The sequence below is a fragment of the Syngnathus typhle genome, linkage group LG11, assembly GCF_033458585.1.
Source record: "Syngnathus typhle isolate RoL2023-S1 ecotype Sweden linkage group LG11, RoL_Styp_1.0, whole genome shotgun sequence".
Lineage (NCBI taxonomy): Eukaryota > Metazoa > Chordata > Actinopteri > Syngnathiformes > Syngnathidae > Syngnathus > Syngnathus typhle.
Window position 1 is genome coordinate 3,581,409 of NC_083748.1, and position 21,023 is coordinate 3,602,431.

Genomic DNA, 21,023 nt, shown 5'->3' on the forward strand with positions numbered 1-21,023 from the left:
AAGTAAACTACACTTTAGACTAGCTAAAAGTAGGTCTAAGTTGTGGCACTGGTGTGTAACACAATTTTGGTGGATTTGATCGACGCACAGGCAGACAGATTCTGAGCTCCATGAACGTGTGTGGTGGATGTGGTGGATGCATTTTGTTCATAAACATAACAGCGTGCATCAAATTTCACGGGCCAGGATGCTAGCTGTGTTCACTCCAGACGCGTAGCCAAGGGGGACTCCCTGCGCCCCGGTTGAAAAAAAATCGAGCTTTTTCGATTCTTCATTTTCATGCCGTTTTTTTCTTTCGGTCTTGCGCGAATGTGCTTGCGCTATTCTATGTGCGCGATGTTATCCATTCACCATTGCCTCCCGGACCCGGATGTTGTTTTAGCGATCAGCGAACGGTGTGGGTGATGTTAGATTTTTTTTCCTGTGGGCGTGCGCCCCTACTGGAAAAATTCCTGGCTACGCCTCTGGTTCACTCCTACAGCGACGCAAACTCGCTTTTTCTAACTGCATGTTCAAGAGTACCAAAAGAAAGAAAACTCTAGTCATGGGCATAGTTAGACATGGTCAAATCAAAAGTTGTTTTCCAGAAGTGGACAGGTTGATGACATGGATTTAGAGTTACATTAGCACATACTGGATGTTATGTGTACAGCCTTGGTGTGACTGGAGTTTGATATATTACAAAAATGTATTTTTGCCAACTGGCATTGATGTTGTACATCATCTCATTTGGACACATCAGCGATTTGTGAGTTGAGGTCACACAGCGTAATGTAAACACTGACATGTAATCACAGAGTAATAACACCGGACTGGATCGATCAGCACACAGTCCTTGGCGTCTGTGGTATTTATTTACATTTGAAATAAACCACAATCAATATACTTTGCAGTTTGAGAATAAAAATATTTTGTCTAGATTTGTTTATTTACTCCCACTAAATACCACTACAACACGATACATGACAATTCCCGCACTGTCCTTATCCTCACACCACCGCCCGCGTACTCGTCCACGCAGCACTGCCGTCACACAATTCCATCCACGTGCACATTACGTCCTGTCCCGGTGCACGTCATACCATCCAATTATTCCACTTCTCCCCACGCTCCCCATTAGCGCCCCTGCGCCATTCCCTTGTCCTGCAACAACACATTTGAATGACAATGCTGCGCACCGGCGACACTCATTTGCTCACTCCGTCGCTCTTCATTCTGAAGCCCCCTGCAGAAGGGAAAACATCATCGGTTGGTTTTATACGGCTGTTGTGAAATAACTATTTCCGCACACAAAGGGCTCCATTACTGCCAGCTGACCTCTTAGCATTGTACCTCTCGATAAAGCATGTGCGGATTTGCTTTGGGGTGTGTTATTCCCAGGAATTCATTTTGGATAATATTCCTTCCTGTTGGCATTATGATACTGTTGCAAGATTCTTTTTAACCTGAAATAAAAATACAAGTGTAGTCACAATATAGCATGAAATCCTAAACTAATGTTAGTTAGCGCGTAGCATTAGAAAAACAAATGTTTTCATTGTGCCCCATTTTTATTTCTATACTGTATTAAGAACATTTCAGTCTGTGCTTCTTAATTTGAAGCTGAACAAAAACTTTTACATTTACCACAATCCATTTATACACAAGTACAGAGTGTGAGTATGTTTGCCACCTCTGTTCCGCAGATGTCTGTCTGGGGGGGAGAGAGAATAATGGCAGCCGGATGATATTTGTGAGGGTTGATACAGAGATTCTTGTTCATTCATTTGCGTCGAGCTGATTCGCCGACGTTGCCGCTAAGTGGAACAGGGACGTGGAGCAGCTGAGCGAAATTCACCTGCCACTTCCAATGTGCATCATGAAATTGCACTCGCAAGAGAGCGAATGTGCGCGTGTGTGCAGATTTGTCGAGTGAAGGACACAGCCTACCGCTGTGGGCCTGCAAATCACAGCGAGGGCAGCCGTGTTTACGTTCTTGGAGTTCCACTGCGTTTGAAAGACGCTCATGCTTGAGAGGAGATGAAGAAATTGATGCTTTTACAGCAGACAGATGTGTGGTCCAGCTTTGGAAAGAGGAGTTTCACCACTTAGAGGACAAGTCTTAATTCTTAAGCCAGTTTCTACGACAAAGCAAAGTTCTAGAAAGAAGAAAATTCCTTCTCTTGGCAAGTGTAGCAAGGTCAGTTGCCCACTGTCCAATTAGATCCGGATTCGAGTCAGAGCATCATAAGCGATTTTGGTGCCTGGAATTAAACAAAATAAAGACAATATGCACACAGCGGTCTAAGCAGTGAGTAATTAGCAGCCTGTTTGCAGTGACAGTTTGTCTCACAGGGAGGCAGTACTGTGTCACTCACTGCACACACAAAACACACTCACACTTCTGCTATACTGGTTACTTTTAGTCACACAAGCATTCGGCTAGTCATTTCACATTAGCAATTTTACATGCCATCTGTGAACAACAACAATGACAATATATCTAATGGATGGATGGATGGATGGATGGATGGATGGATGGATGGATGGAGGGATGGATGGAGGGATGGATGGATGGATGGATGGATGGATGGATGGATGGATGGATGGAGGGATGGATGGAGGGATGGAGGATGGATGGAGGGATGGATGGAGGGATGGATGGAGGATGGATGGAGGATGGATGGAGGATGGATGGAGGATGGATGGAGGATGGATGGAGGGGTGTGGAGGATGGATATGCCATAGATGCCATCTTCTAGCTCAAATATTCTCAAAATGTGGTACATAGGCTCCCTCTAGTGGTAAGCGGAACAATCACTGCCTGAGTACAGTTCAGTTGTATTTAACTATGGAGTGCATTTAATATGCACACCACATTTTCTTTACGATTTAGCGCCAATCGTATCTAACTTTTAATCTTGTCGAGATTTTATTTTTTTATTTTTAAATCGACCTATAAAATGCCTTTGCAGCATGTGTATAAAGAATCTGGGAAGTAAATCCACCAGTTGCTGAACTTAACCCTTAATTTATAAATATTGCTCATTATATTACTATATTAGGTATTATATTACTGCTATTAGTATTGTTATTATTAAAACCCGAAACAGCAAGCGCGATTCTGAATCGGCACAAAAAATAGAAAAGTTGACTTGCCTTGCTAATTAAGATAAACATTGTTGACAAGTGTAACTGAAGTATAACTTTTATTTCCCTATAATTAAGATCAAAGTTATTTGTTTTGTTGGAACGTGAAGAAGCATTGTTTTGAGTTATACTCGGTGAAAAAAGTTCAAGAACCCACTTGTCTAGTGCAAAATCGGCAACATGATGATCATTAATTGCTAGTCTTGCTTGCTCTTAAGCGGAATCTTTGCTTACCCGTAAAAGGCAGCACTCCCTTTGGTTGTGACGCGCACGTAGAGAGTGAGGGAGAGCAGGAGGAAGAGGTGGGAGGAGAGAAAGGAAGGAGGTAGCGTAAGAGGTAATGTACAGTATCTTCTCCTCCTCACAACAGCCGCTCGCTCACAAGCCGAACCCCCCCGGAAGCACGCACACTCCTTACCAAACATCAGTAACTTGCGGACTTCTGCGCGCAAAACTTGGCGCACGACGTCCGGCAATGAGCACAGGCAGACAGCGCGGATGTTGCGCATGAGGCGGAGAGGAGCAACGAGACACACAAGTTTTAATCCAGTAACGCGCGCAAAGGAGCAGCAACAACTTTGAGCAAACTTGTCACCCCGGCTGTCTGTAGCGGCTGGGATTGCCCGGAGTCCGCCGCCACCGCCGCTGTGCGCTTTTTCCACCCTCCTCCTCTTTTTGCCTTCGCGTATGTGCAAAGGAGGCGTTGAGTTGCGTTTGTGAACGGAAGGTGACATGCAGGTGCTCGGATGGACCGCGCTCGTCCTCTGCCAGTGGATCCTGCGTAAGGTGAGTTTGAAAAGAGTCCAATTTGCGTAGGAAGGCTTGTGCGTAAATACGCAAAATAACCCAAAGCATTATTACCTTTAATTTGGCTTGTCCAATGATTGGGTTTTATTTAAATATGTAATCTAATCAAACACTTGTCAACTTTGATTGTTATGTGTGCCTTCGCTCTGCTGGGTGTGTATAATAACAAATGCATCCCAAGTTTTTAATCATCACAACTATTGTGGAGGGCTGGTTCTCTAGTCGGTGTTTGTGTTTAGAATCACGTCAGTTGTGTACATTTTATCTAATACTATATCGCGCTGCAAGATCAAATAATAGATTAGGATGAACTTTGGGGCCATTTCTGCTTGCTGCTTCTGTTTCAGTCATAGTGACGTTCACAAAAAAAATGTTTAAGTATCTCAGTAGAAATCTGTTGGCATAAACATAATTTTGCAGTGGTCACACATGCTATAGAAATATAGAATATTGTGTAAATCTAGATTAGAGCAATTTGACATTTGTTTTAGACACACTGTATGTAAAATGTTTTTAGAACAATGTTAGTCATGAAATTTTCCAAAACGTATATAATTTTAATGTCTGCACTGTTCTGTGTGGGCACCCCGAGTGCTGCGTACTGTAGAGCAGTGCTCACCCCCCTTATCTATTTATCTAGTTGCACTGGCAGCAACTTCCTTTCATTTCTCAGCCCCCCCCCCCCCCTTCTTCTGAAGTTGAACGTGCCGCTGGCTTGTTTTATTATCTCTGCATCACCACTGCTCAAGTGGAGTTTAGTTTGGCTCTGCCGCTGAATGTGTGTGCGTGCGCGTGTGTATCCGCGCGCGCCCTTATATCATCATTGGGCAATTTCTGACTGTAGTTAAAATCTAGAGACCAGGAGCAGTGTGTATGAGCTGGAAATATATGTTCTGAAAAGAGATCTTTCCCACTTTGCCCCCCCCCCAGCTTCCATTATGGATAATTTGATTTCTGACTGTCAAGAATTCCAAGCACTTCCAAGTATTGACGACCGCGTCCAAATATTGGCTCTGCTTTAAGAGAAGAGAGCAACACTGAATATGTTAAGTGTGAGTCGAGAGTTGTCCATGGCTGATGTAGCCGCTTTTTTTTTCTTCCATTGTAGAATGTCTGTTCCCGTATGCAGATTGTTTTTTCAGTTTTTGCCTGGGAATGGGCCCTAAAATCAGACTGGTAGACTTCCGGTGTCTTTTTGGCAGACATGTCTCCCAAATTTCATGTTGCTACGTCAGACCTGCTTTTGGGGAGGTCCAGTGTATTTTTATGCCTCCCCCACCTCACTTTTATGTTTTGATGGTGGTTGACAATAAGATGAGTTGTGTCCTTAGGTGGTCTACTTTTTATGCAAGGATTATGAAGTGAAAAGTTGAAAGAGAGAGTGCAGAAATGTGAGCATCAGCCAAATGTGGTTTGATTTAGCTTCTCTTTGAAATGGAATTGCCGTTCTCACCCCAGACTGCTGTTTAATTTTAGCACGTTTCATAAAATGGGTTAAACTTTGTATCTCAGGGCACCGCTGTACTGAGATAGCGGACAAAAATACCAATTGATACTCGTGTGTAAAATGCTGTGATCTATTACCAAGCTTTGTTTAAATTGAGTATGTTTTGGTGTTTTCACATGAAGTCAACTTTGTTAAGTAGTCTTTATTGAAATCATCCTGCGTCTGACTCCAGCGCTTTCCCACCTTGTGCTTTTTCAAAGCGTATCTTCTCCAACAGCTCAACGCTACGTGGCAAAGATGTGAGAAAAGCTTCTTTGCTGTTTCGGCGGTCCCGTTAGGAACAATAGCATTAGCCGCCATCTCAACCTGACAAAATCCTCTTATCACCCCCCCAGAGTACCTCCCTCCCTCCCTCCTTCGCCTCCTCCTTCTCCTCCTCCTCTTAAAACAACTAGCAAGTGAATATACCCACGGGCATATTATATCTTGTGAGTGACTTTAATTTCATTACATGTACTACACACCACTCTGCCAGATTTTTATGATTATATATAGATACATAAATAAATGTGACCAATATGTTATTTAAAAAAAACGATAAAACTAAATAATGTGCAAAAGTGTGCACATCCTCTGGATTGTAGAGTCAGAGCACTGTAATCTGTGTAAATGACAGTTAATGCTCATTCGACCCGGAGATTTGATATGTAATCTGCGGAATGGTGACGACACAGGCAATTACATTTACCGCAAAGATCAGCCCAAATTTTATGCATGCATCCTTAAGCTTCAAAGGGAAAACATTGTTTCTTTTAATAATTTGTTCCATGGTTTGTTTCACAGTAAGCAACGAAATGTATTTGCAGTCACAAAAACACATACAGGCCACATAAAAATGTTAATTTAAGCGTGAATGTTAATTTTTTACAAGTACTGCCAAACTGTTTTTCAGTCACAATGGCTGAAAAGGTTTTTGGGGATATTTGGATGGTTCCACTTTGGAAGGTTCCCTCGTGTCTGGTGTTGGTTCTCCCCCCCGTGGCACGTTTGACAATCCATTTGCTTGTAACATGAACAATTTCACCTCCAGCTTTTATTTCCATCAGCCTTAAAGAGACGGCGGCTGTTTAATTAAGCAGAGAAGATGACATAGGGTATATTATATTCACATATATAACGCCGCAATACAGATAGTGTCTGTCAGGTAATTAGACCTCCATGCCAGAAATATGATGGATGATTATTTAATGAAAATATGGATTTAATTAAAAACAAATTGTGTATGCCATACTTTGAGATATTCTGAGCTTTGCATGTCTGCTGTACCGTTGAGAGGTTTGAATTGATTTTACATTTGTGGCAATTGTGGTTTGGGCCCATCGGAGACAACCTTACAGAGTAGTTATTGCAAAAAAATAATAATGTAAAGACAACACCTATTTTGTTTGAAAAACATTGCTAGCAGTCAATGGGAAAACCCACATATTTATTTATTTTGCTATTTTATGTTTGATTTAGTTTAATTCAATACTGTTGTGCTTTTAAGTTATACTTAAAGTTTTGGTAGTTGAGTAAATATTAAGTTTTGAGATGTTTATTAATTGAAATTTTGTTATCAGTTAAAAAAAATGCATGATTTAGACTTAGACTTTATTGTCATTTTGTAAACACTCGGTGCACACAAAACGAAATTTCGTTGCATACGGCTCTCGACAAAGGAATGATATTTTGGCCGGATAAAAAGTGACATTTCTATATAAATATGAAATAAGATAAATAAGATAAATATAAAGCGCAGCCGTGAAGGAAACAAAAACAGTATTTACAAAGTGCGCAGAGGAATGCTAAGTTGACTGTTCAACAGTCTGACGACAGTAGGGAAAAAAATATTGCAGAACCTGGTGGACCTGCAGCGGATGCTGCGAAACCTCTTCCCAGAGGGTAGCAGGGAGAACAGGCCTTGGTGGGGGTGTGATGGGTCACTAATAATATTTCGGGCTCGAGACACGCAGCGCTGGGATGACAAGTCCTGAATGGAGGGAAGAGGAGCCCCGATGATCCTCTCTGCTGTCCTCACCACTCTCCCTACGTTCTTCCAATCGGAGGCGCTGCAACCCCCACACCACACCGAGAGACAGCTCGTCAGAATGCTCTCTATGGTGCTTTCGGTAGAACGTCCTCATGATGGGTGGGGGCAGGTGGGCTCTCCTCATTCTCTGCAGGAAGTACAAGCGCTTCTGTGCCCTCTTGACCAGTGTCGTGGTGTTCCCAGTCCAGGTGAGGTCGTCTGTGATGTGTACCCCCAGGAATTTAGTGCTGCTGACCACCTCCACAGCTGAGCTGTTGATGATCAGTGCAGCGTGGTGAGGCTGGTTCTTCCTGAAGTCGACGATGATCTCCTTCGTCTTCTCCACATTCAGGATCAGTCCATTGTCTCTGCACCAGCCCACCAATTGCTCCACCTCCTCTCTGTAGTCCAGGTCGTCATTATCGCTGATGAGGCCCACCACCGTTGTGTCGTCTGCAAACTTCACAATGTGATTAGTGGTGAACCTGGGGACGCAGTCGTGTGTCATCAGGGTGAACAGCAGGGGCCTCAGGACGCAGCCCTGAGGGGAGCCTGTGCTGAGGTCTTCTGTCCGACCCGGACTGACTGAGGTCTGTTGGTGAGGAAGTCTAGCAGCCAGTTCCGAAGGGGGGTGCTGAAGCCCAGGCGTTCCAGTTTTCCCACCAGATGCTGTGGAATGATGGTGTTAAACGCACATGGGTGTTCCTCTCCTCCAGGTGAGCCAGGCTCAGGTGAAGAACGGAGGAGATGGCATCCTCAGTAGAGCAGTTCTTCCGGTAGGCAAACTGGAACGGGTCGAATGTCGGGGGGAGTCTGGAGACGATGTGGTCTTTGACCAGCCTTTCGAAGCACTTCATCATGATGGGAGTCAGTGCCACAGGTCTGTAGTCATTGAATGAGGTGATTTGTGGTTTCGTTGGCACCGGAATGATGGAGGCAGCCTTGAAGCATACAGGCACCTTGGCTTGGCCCAGCGAGATGTTAAAAATGTCTGTGATGACACCAGCCAGCTGACCTGCACATTCCTTTAACACCCGCCCAGGTATGCTATCAGGGCCTGGGGCCTTACGTGGGTTGACTCCTCTCAGAGTCTTCAACACGTTGCCTGAGTCAAGGCAGAGTGCCTCCTCTTCCTGATGGGGAACAGATTTAACTGCCGGAGTGCCGTTCAGTGCCTCAAACCCTAACCCTAACCCTAACCCTTGCCACATGCTCCTGGTGTTATTGGTGTCGTGGAAAAAATCCTGGATTTTATGACTGTGGCTTCGCTTCGCTAACCTGATGGCACGGTTCAAGTTGGCCTTCGCTGTCCTCAGTGCCTCCTTGTCGCCAGACTTGAAGGCCGCGTTCCGTGCTCGCAGCGTATGACGAACCTAGTCAGTCAACCAGGGTCGTTGGTTGGCTCGGGTGATGATGTTCTTAGTGGTGTTGACGTCCTCGGTGCAATTGTTGATGTAGGCTGACACAGTCATGGCATACTCATCAATGTCGATCTGATTGTCATATGTTGCTGCTGATCTGAACATGTCCCAGTCAGAGCACTCAAAGCAGTCCTGGAGCGCCTCCATGGCCCCCTCAGACCACACCCTCACCTGCTTCACTGTAGGTTTTGCTCTGATCTGATCTGTAAACAGGGATTAGCATTACAGACAGGTGGTCTGAAAAGCCAAGGTGGGGGCGGGGGGCTGCTCTGAATGCATCTTTTATATTTGTGTAAACCAAGTCCAGAGTGTCCTCACCCCGAGTTGGAAAATCCACGTGTTGGTAAAATTGAGGGAGAACAGTCTTCATGTTAGCTTGGTTGAAGTCCCCAGCAATGATGAATTCTATGTATTTTTTTTCCCCTGTAATTTCCCATATGTAACAGTAGATACTTTTCAGATCAAATTTCTAGGACCTGGTACCAGCGATCCAGGTGAGCTATTCCGTAAACGACTGCTGGTTCCTTATCATCTGTGGTGCTTTCACTCTAAAATGTCTCATTTATCACATCCAATATTGTAATTAGTAATTACAGCAGACTTTATTTCTCCTTTCGTCATTTATCAGAGTATCTGGTTTTCTCTTCTTCACCTCAGATTGCGTTCCTACTAACACTCAAGTGTAAAAATAAGCATATTAGTTGACGTCTTGTGTGTGTGTCCTTTCGCTTCCATGTAGGGCTGCACGACTCTCTGCCCCGAGTTGCCGAGGAAATGTCATTGTGACATCATCCGTAAAATAATTGTAGTTCATTTGAAAACAAAATGCCTTTTTTACCTTGCAGAATATGCTCCTTTTTTTCTTTCCATAAAATATGCTATTTCTTATGCCCCTCTTTTTCTCCGCCTTACATTCAAGCACAAGAAAACATACTGCCATGCCACGTTTAAAACAAAGGTTTTCTGTTATCCACACACATTCAGAAGGTCACACGCATTTATTCAGTCGGCCTCAACGAGGTCCAACCAAGCTTCCGGTGGACGTTGTTGTTGCATTAGCGCAGTAACATCGCTTTATTTCTTTTGTGGTTGTTGCTTTTACGGTCGTTTTAGGATTAATCATGTTAGACACAGTAAATCGTTTATCAATTTCATCAATGTCTGTCCTGTGATGGATTTTGTTAAAAGTCTATGGTGGGAAGGAAAGAAAAAACGTTGAGTGAACTTTCAAGGCAGCAAACTCAAATTTGATGTTATGCAATTCAACAAACTGCTCACTTTGCTGTGTGTCAATGTCAATATTTTTCTTTTAAAGTTGTTCCAACTATCAAAATACAAGGTTTTTTTGTTTTTGTTTGGTGAACTAGACTGATGTTCATTTTAATTTCATTTTCAATGTTATCCATTCAACCAACCACTTTTCATCCCCCTTTGAATTTTCTATATTCTTTGTGGTGAAAGCTGTGTAAATAGCACAAGGTACTCAGCCAAAGAACCAACAGGATTTTGTCAAGAAAAAGAAGTGCTATATTATTTTCCCATCTTTAGTTTCAGACGGGCCTCCGGCTGTCTGAGACGTCTTGTTTTGCTGTGGATTGACTTGCTTGTGAATTCCAGTTGGTGGGATTTCATACAAAGGCAAATAATGTTGGCGGAAGTTTATTTCTTTTAGACTTTTTATATTGGAAAGGAAAATATGGAAATGTAGAGAGGCTGACGCTATGAATACACCCACTCATTCTCGTCTGGGTTTTTATACAAATGAATGTAAAACGATGCTGCGAATTACAGCACAGTGCATTGCAAGTGTTTTGCTGGCTGAATTCAATTATGGTCATGCGTGACTTTTTTATGCAAGGATGCTCAAGCTCTCTCGTAGGCAGATGTACATATATAGGAAATAATATCAGTCTTATGTCACTTATTTCAACAGACGGATATTAATTACAAACAGTTAATGTTCCTCTCTTTTGTCTGGTGCGTCGGCCAACAAACATAATGGTGCACTCACTGCACTAAACTCTCCATTGAGAATGTAGCAGGATTACAGAAACAGTGAAGCACTATTGTGTTCTTTAAATAAAAAAATAAATAAATAAATAAATAAATAAATAAATAAATAAATAAATAAATAAATAAATAAATAAATAAATAAATAAATAAATAAATAAATAAATAAATAAATAAATAAATAAATAAATAAATAAATAAATAAATAAATAAATAAATAAAAAATGTTGACTTTCAGGTGTGCTGCACAGAAAAAAACTTTCTTTTTAAAATATGTATTTTAAAATCTTTTGTATTTAATTTTGATCAAGTCACAATGTTTAGGCTTAAAGATAAAATTGATCAATTAATACATAAAATATAACCCAAATAATAAATGCATGAATAGATCTATAAAACAATTCATTAATATTCCTGAGTTTTTTTCCACTGACTTGTAGATGTGTAAAATTGAGTTATTCATTGGATTTAATCAACTCATTCTTTTCTGGTTGTGCTCTGATTGTGGGATTTTCCTACTTTGTTGTCGGGTTGATGAGTTGGCAAGTGGGATTTTGTTGTTGTTTTTTTTATTCTTCAAATAGTAAATTGAGCACACTGGGGAGCAACTGCCCAGGCCCCATCCCTCCAATTGTTGCCCTCCCAAGAGAGGTGTTGGCTGAGATACTTATGCTCACACTGTCCCTATCTCTCCCAAGGCCCGGTTCTCTTTTTTCCCTGTCCTATCCTGGACCTCGGTAAACTGAGAAAGAAGCTGGGCTCCACATCAGAACATCCTAGACTGCCTTTAGTCCAGGAGAAGAAGGCCTCTGCAGCTGTTGCTTGGGCCTCATGTGGTTGGCGCAGTTGGAGCTGGTGTCCCAGCTGCCAATGGTGGGTCTCTGTAGAACTGCCAGCTTTAGAACTGCATGAGGGCATGGCAGAAATAAGTGGCTCAGATAAAGTTGAACAGCAGTATAACCAACTCTTACCAAAATTCCCCAGTAATGGGAACCCTAACCATCCAATTATTGACTAGTTATAGTAGGAAGCCTAAATATATGATATGGAATACATGACCCGACCGTTGTATTTTTTCAGTAATATACAGTCATGCAGAGACAAATCTAGAATCGTACGTCTTCCTCTCGTACAACTCTAAGTAAGATGCTGTTATATTGGTATTTTTTTTTATCAGAGGATAAAGAATATATGCCTGCGAGTATTGTTACATTATCTGTCTAAAGATGTTGCACCATTGTTTGTCTTTAAAATTCTTTTAAACTTATCAATACTAACTGTTAGCATGTCAATGTCATTTTCCATTATACATTAGCATTAAGCAAGCAGTTTTAAGGCAATGTTGCAAAAATGCGGCCACCACTGCACATTCCCACGGTCGTTTCAGTCGATACATCTGAATATGAGCACGGGAAGTTGCTTCCGCCACGTTTTTGTGCGTACGTACGAGCCCCTGCCCTGATCTGCTCTTAGCATCTAAATGCATCCTGGCCTACTTTGTCAATGAATACGGCATTATTTGCGCAACCGCAATGCTATTGTATCTCTATGTGTTCGTGTGTGACTCACCTAAACGTCTCACTGCAGAAAATTGCTGCCCCGAGAATCCAAATTGCAAAGGCCCAGAGGAGGCTGCAAAAGAAATCAATTTGGAAATATTCCTGGTAATTGGTTTGCCGCAAGGACTTGCGACGGACTATAATCAAGACGTCGCCGAAAAAAAGAACCTTTGTTTTTTCAAGTGAATGTGCAAATACCCGAGGTAAAAACAAAGCCTTAATCGAGTGGTCTTGATTATGCTCGCGGTGGCCAAAGTGGAATAGACAAGGTAGTGTGGATTGATGACAAACAAGTCCCACTTGAGGTATTAAGACCTGAGAGTGAATCTTCTTCTCAATCTGATAAAGGGACGTTGATGTTGTGGCAGTGGTGCTCGGTGCCAACGGGGGAAAACATCCTGCAATGTGCAGATGGGTGGCAGTGGGGTCAAGGAGAGACTTCCCAACTTCATCTATCATCACGCTCACAACTGAACATGTTACTAGTTGTCGAGTGAATCATAAATACATCATAATAATATAAATAAATAATTACAAATAATAATGATGTGATTAAATGAAGTGGTGTGTTTTAGTAGTTGTAGGTGTGTTTTTAAATATTTTGAAAACTTTTAAAAGTGGTCAGTCTATACTGCAAATTTTCACCTATCCTCGAATATATTTCTAAAGTAAACGTCAATGTAAAAGCACAGAAAAAAAAAAAGATTGCCTCGGGATTGAGGGGATGTAAACAATGAACCACAATTTTGAGTTTGTTTTGTCGACATCATCGAATGTAGTCTCAGTGTTTCAGTATTGGTATGTGTTGCCCTCTTTAGCATGGCTTCATAAATAAAGAAGCAGGGGGGGGGGAATGGAAGGATGTGTGTGGGGGGCTCAGGGTTTGAAGTGGTCAGTCCTACTTTGGACGCGTCCACTGGTGTTGCTCCACTTTTGAGGGGTCCCCTGTCATCTTTGTGATGCACTCCGTGTGCTAATCCTTCCCTGTGTTTCGCCGCAGTTGAGCAGGAGGCCGAGTGCATCTTTTGGAAATAGATCACATCAGAGGGGACTCTTGGCTCCCGATGTTTGTTTCATACATGCATGATGAATCACAGGGGGCGGGGCGTGTCAGGGACGCCAGCGGTGGCGCGAAGCCACGGCCCCGTTGGTCAGCGCATTGCCGAATGTGCCCTCTCCCGAGGAAGAAGCATGCTGCGTCTCATCTTTGTGCTACTTCCCAGACTACTTTCTATTTTAATGTAATGACTGGATGCATGAAAAGTACACACAGTTGTGTTTGAGTGTGCGCTGACTGTGAACTTTCTATTCCAAGCGAGTAAGAATTTGGCTTATTTACTGATTTTCTGATGCACACTAGTAGTGTGGCAAAGATGAGGAAAAATAAATGGAACTTAAAAATGTAACAACAGGAATGTGTCTGCAGGCTGCTCAGTCCAAATTTAGCAAAAATTCATTGCGTCGTGCACAAACAAATTTTGTCCATGTCCTGCACATAATGTTAAACCATATGTTATTATATGATACTAAAAATGTAAATTACAATTCTAATATGTAGTATTATATTTCCATTAATTAAAAGGAAAAAACATATACCGTTTTTTTCCGTGTATAATGCGCAAAATCTCACTAATTTATTGTCCTAAAATCTGGGCTGCGCATTATACATGGGTACAATTTTTTTTAATTTATTTTTATTTTTTAAGAAAATCATGGTACAACAAAACCAACAACAGGACTGACCGACAAAGACGTGGAACAAAAAGACAGGGTGACATTACCAAAGACAGGAACAGAAACCAAACAGACATCATAACAGTAACACATGCAATGATCCGACGGTGAGCGAGGGGCAGACAGGACTTAAATACAAAACACGTTACATTGATTGAGGTGACACAGGAAGGGAGGGGCGACGCGAACAGAAACTATGGCAACCTAGACACATAGCAAAACTGGGGACGAGACATGACAAATCTCCCTCGAAATAAAACTTGAAATCACCTTTCTTCTTGTTTGTTGTCAATCGCGCATCGCATTCAGCCATCCTGCCCAACACACTTAGTCAGTAAAATTCATAATTGACAACACATCGTTTGATGCGATGGTGCAATCCTTGATGGTGTGTTATTGTCAAATATTGTTTGGTTTTTAATCTCCATCGCAAACCGGATATCATACGGAGGCCGCCATTACAGATGCGCAGAACGGATGCCAAAAGACACGTCAGCTATATAAAGAGCGAGACTTCAGTTCTCTACCTAAATGCATATTACAGGTAATATTTTATTTCACAACACTTTGCCTTGTTCCTTTCTTCTCAGCTGTTCACTTCAAACACGCTCCATACGAACACAATGCTCTTGTATCAGACGCTTGCTCAGTCACCTGCTCGTTTGCTCTCACAATGTACCCTACACAAATCCGAAACATTTGTTGCGGCTCCGAGTCACGACGAGGGGCAAGTTTTGGTTTCCAAGGGTGTTTTTATTCCTCTTCAACGTCTCTCCCATACAGAGCTGCCTTTTTCACATGTCCGCACGCCTTTTTCACATGTCCGCACTGATCGCGGTGGTGCCTTTACGGGCAGTCGGAGAAATCAACGCCAACAAAAAAAAAATACATCCAGCTTAGTTAAGACCATACCAAAGACTATAAAAATGGGACCCATTGCCTCCCTTCGTGTGTGACGATCATTGGGACTTAAAAAAAAAAAAAGATTGGGTGCGTATTATACATGGATACAGGCTTTTTTCCAGCATCAACATGCCATTTTTAGGGTGCGTATTATACATGGGGGCGCATTATACACGGAAAAAAACGGTAGTTAAATTATTTCACAATTATTTTTTTTGCTTTAAAATGAGGGTAGTCTTCATCTTTCAAAAACACTTGTCCTTATTTTGATGTTTTTATTGGTTTACCGTTACAACTTTAGAAATTGCTTTGAAAAATGTCTTGTCCTTTCACATAGTATTATCATGTACTATGGCTGAGCCCCCTTCAGCTTGTGCTTCCTCGGCACAACGTCTTATGATTAATAATCACACACCTACAAGAGATATATAGAAGAGGATTTTGTACATGTAATGAAATATTAAAGCACAATCCGAGTCCCCAACTATCATAACTCACTGGCACAGGAAGCTCAAAGAACGCTCAGGGTCAGCACGACGTAAGGTCCCCGCCACTGATGGCACACTTGAGGAGGGATGAGACTTTTTATTTATTTGAGTAAAAAAAGAAAAAAAAATCATTTTTAATATTCTCAGCGTGACCCGCAATGCATTAATTTTGACATCGCGGTGGATTTATTGGACAAGAAGAAATGCCTTTGCTTGAATGCTGACCTCTGAGTTTAAGCCTCAGTATGGTGCTCACGCCATGTTCTCAAGAAAAAGGTGCTGTGGAAATCTCTGAACATATGAGATTGCTGCGGATGTGCTGCTTTTCGTTTTTTTTATAAAGATCATGTTCAATCGATACTCAGGGATTTTAGGAACGATGTCAGATGTCTGTTTTCAGCCTTAAAGCGGTTGTTTGTTGTCTAAACGTGGAAACAAGGTCAGGTTGGCGACTTCACTGAAATTGTTTGGTGGTAATTTTGCGCTGATCTTTAAAATGGTAGTGATTTGACCAATTTCCTAGAAATTTGATTTCCTTGACATTTCTCTGGTGTGCTTTTAATATAAATCAAGATTTTAACAATATGGCTGTGCACTTTTGGTATGGAGCTGTAGCTGAATATGTTGAGAGCTAGCAAGTGCAGTGGCTAAGACAAATATACTACAAATAGTATTTTTTTATGATAAATTAAAACCTCAAAAATGTGATTACATTCTTCCAATTGAAAGTAACTTTAAAGCCAATAAAATAAATAAAAAAACAGCCCTGTCTTCTATAAAAACATAATATAAAATGTCAAGAAATAGACAAATTTTACAAGTGTAACTACTCTACGTAATTATTTGTGTCTTAAAACAACGGGCAGCCACATCAAGAGATGGAGTCATTTTGGCTGCAACGTGGGCATCCGGCCGTGAGTTGTGGCTTATAGTAGTTGTGTGACTGAAGGCCAAAATCGATCAAATAGAAGTGGAAAAACTTTTAAGATAAGCCACTAGAAAGTCAAGCTACCACTGTCGATGTATAGCATCAGACAGGCAATTTTTCACACGTCCCCTTTAATAATGGTGAAAGGTCAATGAACAGCAATACAATTTAAGAACAAAAACACAAACACGAGTGTTATAGTTCAACGCGGTGAAGTTCTGCTTTATTGATGCGTTCCCCGAAGCCGATCGGAGAGCGGTGGAGAATTCAGACGAGATGCGAGCACTCAGCATGAATGGCCTAGTGCCTGCACTTTCCTGCCGCTCGTCTTTCATCTGCCACCTTTTGTCTTCACCCGACACCTGCCCCGTGAAGACCAGCACAAGGCAGCCTCTATATATCTGACTTCCAACACGTTTTGTGGCCTCACTCACGCCTGCAGCCTCCTTAATTCAGCTACTTCGAGCTCGTTGTGACTTGTCCACTGGGCCAATGTAAGAGGAAGAGTTCATTCTGTCAGCATGGTGTGTGGTGCTGGCATTTCACATCCTCATTTTTATTCCACCTTCTTTCTCTGATGGGCTAAGGTTTTTTGGGTTGTTATTTTTTTGGGCTGTGCAGAATAATTATCCAAAAATACTTCCTGTTTTGTGATTAATCACACCAGTGTTTTTCAAACTTTAATCAGCAAGGCATATTTTTGACATTTGAAAAACAGCACCAGTCACTACCAAAACAACATTAAAACATTTAAAAAAAACACAATTGTTTCCCCGTTCCTATATCATGTTTTTACTTGCCTATATAAATACTTTAAACATTAAGTTGATAACTTTCTTGGCATTGTCATTAAATAAATAATATACACATAACGTGCACAATATGCTAATTTCAATACAAATTTAAATCTATGCAAGTCTAAGTCTAAAGTCCAAGTGAATTATTATTACTTTTTTTTTTCAAATAAACCCCAAAGTTCCAACTTTTCTCTCCAAGTCCATGCTTTGGACATTTGTTTGGAAAGTCTTTTTCTGAAAAATGTTGCTGCAGTTCTCAATCGGGATATGCTCAACGGACTACAGCAAATTTTCAGTTGTCAGCCATTTTGATTCAAAGGTTTTGTTTTAGAAGGAACTCCTGCTTGGGAATTGGCTCCCCAGAAGTAGGAAACAGCAGATTTCACGCAGCAGATGTCACTCTTTGATTTGCCCGCAGTGACCAGTTGGTGACAGCCACACAGCGAGTCACCTGGAGAAAGAGAAATGAAAATGAGAGTGGGGAAGTGCCAGACAGTATGGTGCAATACTCAAGTTCTCCCAGACGTGAGTTCAAGAACTATAATGGTCACTGGAGTAGACTTCCAACAAGGCTAAGCCAAGTTTGGAACCCAGAACCTCTGACTAATCACACAACCCAATTCAAAATGATTGCATGAAGTTATTTCATTTTGAATTTGTGGTTATGACTTTTATTTTTTATGAAAACATCACATGATCTGACTTGTATTTGACCTGATTAGATAAATAAAGATAAGATCTTAAATAATTTTCTTTAAAATAATAGCACAGTCAATAAACCTGCACTAAAACCCACCAATATAACAGAATTAAACAACACTAAATATTTTTTAAATCTAAAAAGAGATCTGTGAGGCAAGTTTGGAGGATATGGTGTAACGCAATTAATGGATGAAAGGCCCACTCAAATTGTAATCAACAGCAACTATAAACAGTATATTCATCCATAAATTTATGTTTATGTTAACCATAGGCTAGAGTCAGAACACAAAGTTTGAGTGCTCTAGTATTCATTAGTGAAGTCTGTTTACTAAGTCACATTATAAATACATCTTGCCGTATACAACCATAAATCAGTTTTCCATTATTTATTTTATCTTTTGGCCTCTTTTCAGCATTGTGCATTTGACTTATATCATCTTTCAATATACCGTAATTTTCGGACTATAAGTCGCGTTTTTTTCATAGTTTGGTTGGGGGAGCGACTTATACTGAGGAGCGACTTATATGTGAATTTTTTCACAGATTTTCAAAATTCAAAAAAAAAAAAAAAAGTTAAACTGCGATAAACGAACCGCGATGTACCAAGGGATTACGTTAATTTTAATTTCAAGTGACGTCAGTGGCGTGGCGCAGTGGTTATTTACATAAAGGACAAAGATTCGATCACGGGATGACGAACATGACAAAGGGCCCCACGTACTACCGCCATCATTAACGGCTTTGTTTGTAAGTGACACGGAGGACAACGAGTTTGAAGGTTTTAATGATTTGAAGTGACAGAAGGTTTGAAAAATGATTATGGCTTTTACGCACGCCTGGTCCTACTTTACTCTTTCACCTCCGTGGATTGAAGTCGGGGACCGGCACTCGGCCGGGTGGCTGTCCAGGGACGGTGGATGGGGCTCGGACATAGCTTTTACGCACGCCCGGTCCTACTCTACGGAGCTCTTTTTCACCTCCGTGGATGGAAGTCGGGGGCCGGCGCTCGGCCAGGTGGCTGTCCGGGGATGGTGGATGGGGCTCGGACATGGCTTTTACGCACGCCCGGTCCTATTCTATGGAGCTGTCTTCCACCTCCGTGGCTGGAAGTGCCACCTCCGGGGATGGAAGTCCACGCCGCCACACACCTGGAAGTCCACGCCGGTGCTTGGGGCTGTGTGGAAGTGAACTATTTATGTTATAGTTATCTGATATATTTTATTTCGTATAGCAACTTGTATATGTTTTTATTGTTACAGTTCAGTAGTTGTTGGCTCGTTGAACTCTTGTTTTGTTAAATAAAGAGACAAACCCGCGCCTTTCCTTGTACTTTGTTAACGCTATAATATAGTTATATACTAAATCTGTGGAATATCGACGAGGCTGACGTTAGGGCGCACGCGCGGCGTTGTTGACAAAGGACGAGGAATTTGATTGATGGATTTAATGATTTGGAGTGACACAGATGGTTTGATAATATTGTTGTTTATATGATAGTTATTTGATATATACCGTATTTTCCGGACTATAAGGCGCACCTAAAAACCTCAAATTTTCTCAAAAGGCCTTATATATGGACCAAATAGAGAATGATGGATGGATGGAACTTTACCTTTTAAAGTTTACTGATCTATCTGACTGTTTTGTTTTGTACTTATTAAAGTAAGCTTTACATGTTTATTTTGTGTGTTGTGTGGTATTAACATTATTGATATATTGTGATTGTTTTCACTATTTCAAGTTATTATATTGTGATTGCATTAATGGTGCGCCTTATAGTCCGGTGCGCCTTATAGTCCGGAAAATACGGTACTTTATATATTGTTATATGGGTCTGTGGGATATTTAGAATATTTAGACGTCAGCGGCGCGGTGCATACGCGGCATCGTTTCCATAAAGGACGATCGATGGATTTAATGAATTGGAGATGAACAGATGGTTTTATAAACGTGTTATTTATGTAATAGTTATTTGGATAACTCTGAATGTTACGTCAGGCCCGTTCTCAGCTCTTCGTTTGTGTTTATGTCTCGTTAGCATACCTATCGTTTAGCCTGTTGTTGCTCATTCATGTCTGTTTTTGGTGTTGGATTTTGTCGAATAAATTTCCCCCAAAATACGACTTGTACTCCGGAGCGACTTATATATGTTTTTTTTCACGTTATTGTGCATTCTGTGGCTCATGCGACGTATAGTCCGGAGCCACTTTTAGTCCGAAAATTACGGTAGTCCTTTTTTTTTACAAATACAATTTTTATTTACCTTGTATCAAAGGATGGAGGGCAGGCACTTTTGTACATTGAGCATGTCAGGAGGGTCCAGTAGAATTTGCGGAGCGATATAAATCAAAGTCGTACACACCACAAGGACACGGAGAGAGAGAGATTAAAAATATGCGTGAGAGATTGACTACCTGCTTGCCTTGTAAAACAGACTACCCTTACAGTAGTTGGATATTAAAGGAAAAAATGGACCTTGAGAGAGTGACACACAGAAAATATACAGTGCAACCCGCAGTGTCCAGCAAAATCCATTACGCGATGGTGGCGGAATGAAGTTTTCTCCATTGGAAATACTAATAGTGAATTTAAGTGATTCAGAATCATATTATGGGCATAACAAATCCATTTTAAACTGTAAAGGGGATGTTTTAAATTTGCGTGAAAGTGTAAAAATAAATAAAACAATAGTAATAATAGACAGCGGCCCCTCGGAATATCACAACCTCGTTTTGCAAGTTTAAATTTAAAAGCAAACCAATATGAAGCACATACTGGACAGTTAAAACATTTGAAGTGAAATTCTTTTTATATATTTGGGCTATTTGATTTTTAAGTTTACTGTTAACACCGACAGACACTATCTAAAATTCTTGCTTCAAGGTTGATCACACCCAATGTTTGTTGTAATCTACCAGATGTGCACTAACTCGAGATTAATATGACATTTACAAATGATTGGTGATAAATATTTTCATTTTCTGGAATGCTTAATCCACCAGGGGTCAAGCCCTGAATCTCTCGTATCAA

The 21,023-nt window shown here is 41.2% G+C and overlaps 1 protein-coding gene and 1 long non-coding RNA gene across 2 annotated transcripts in view; one reads left to right on the forward strand and one right to left on the reverse strand.

Annotated features, from left to right (window-relative positions):
* Positions 1 to 841: 841 nt before the first annotated feature.
* LOC133162636 (uncharacterized) lies at positions 842 to 3,464 on the reverse strand. The gene is made up of 3 exons (XR_009716255.1): positions 3,364 to 3,464; positions 1,318 to 1,445; positions 842 to 1,225 (listed from the first exon to the last, which is right to left on the reverse strand). It is a non-coding gene; the product is annotated as an uncharacterized LOC133162636 (long non-coding RNA).
* Positions 3,465 to 3,495: 31 nt separating this feature from the next.
* The window catches only part of LOC133162635 (neurexophilin-2), a 34,332-nt gene continuing 16,804 nt past the window's right edge, over positions 3,496 to 21,023 (forward strand). The window contains exon 1 of the mRNA XM_061291973.1: positions 3,496 to 3,915. Coding sequence (XP_061147957.1) covers positions 3,862 to 3,915 — 54 coding nt within the window. The 5' untranslated portion in view covers positions 3,496 to 3,861. The remainder of the gene's footprint in view (positions 3,916 to 21,023) is intronic.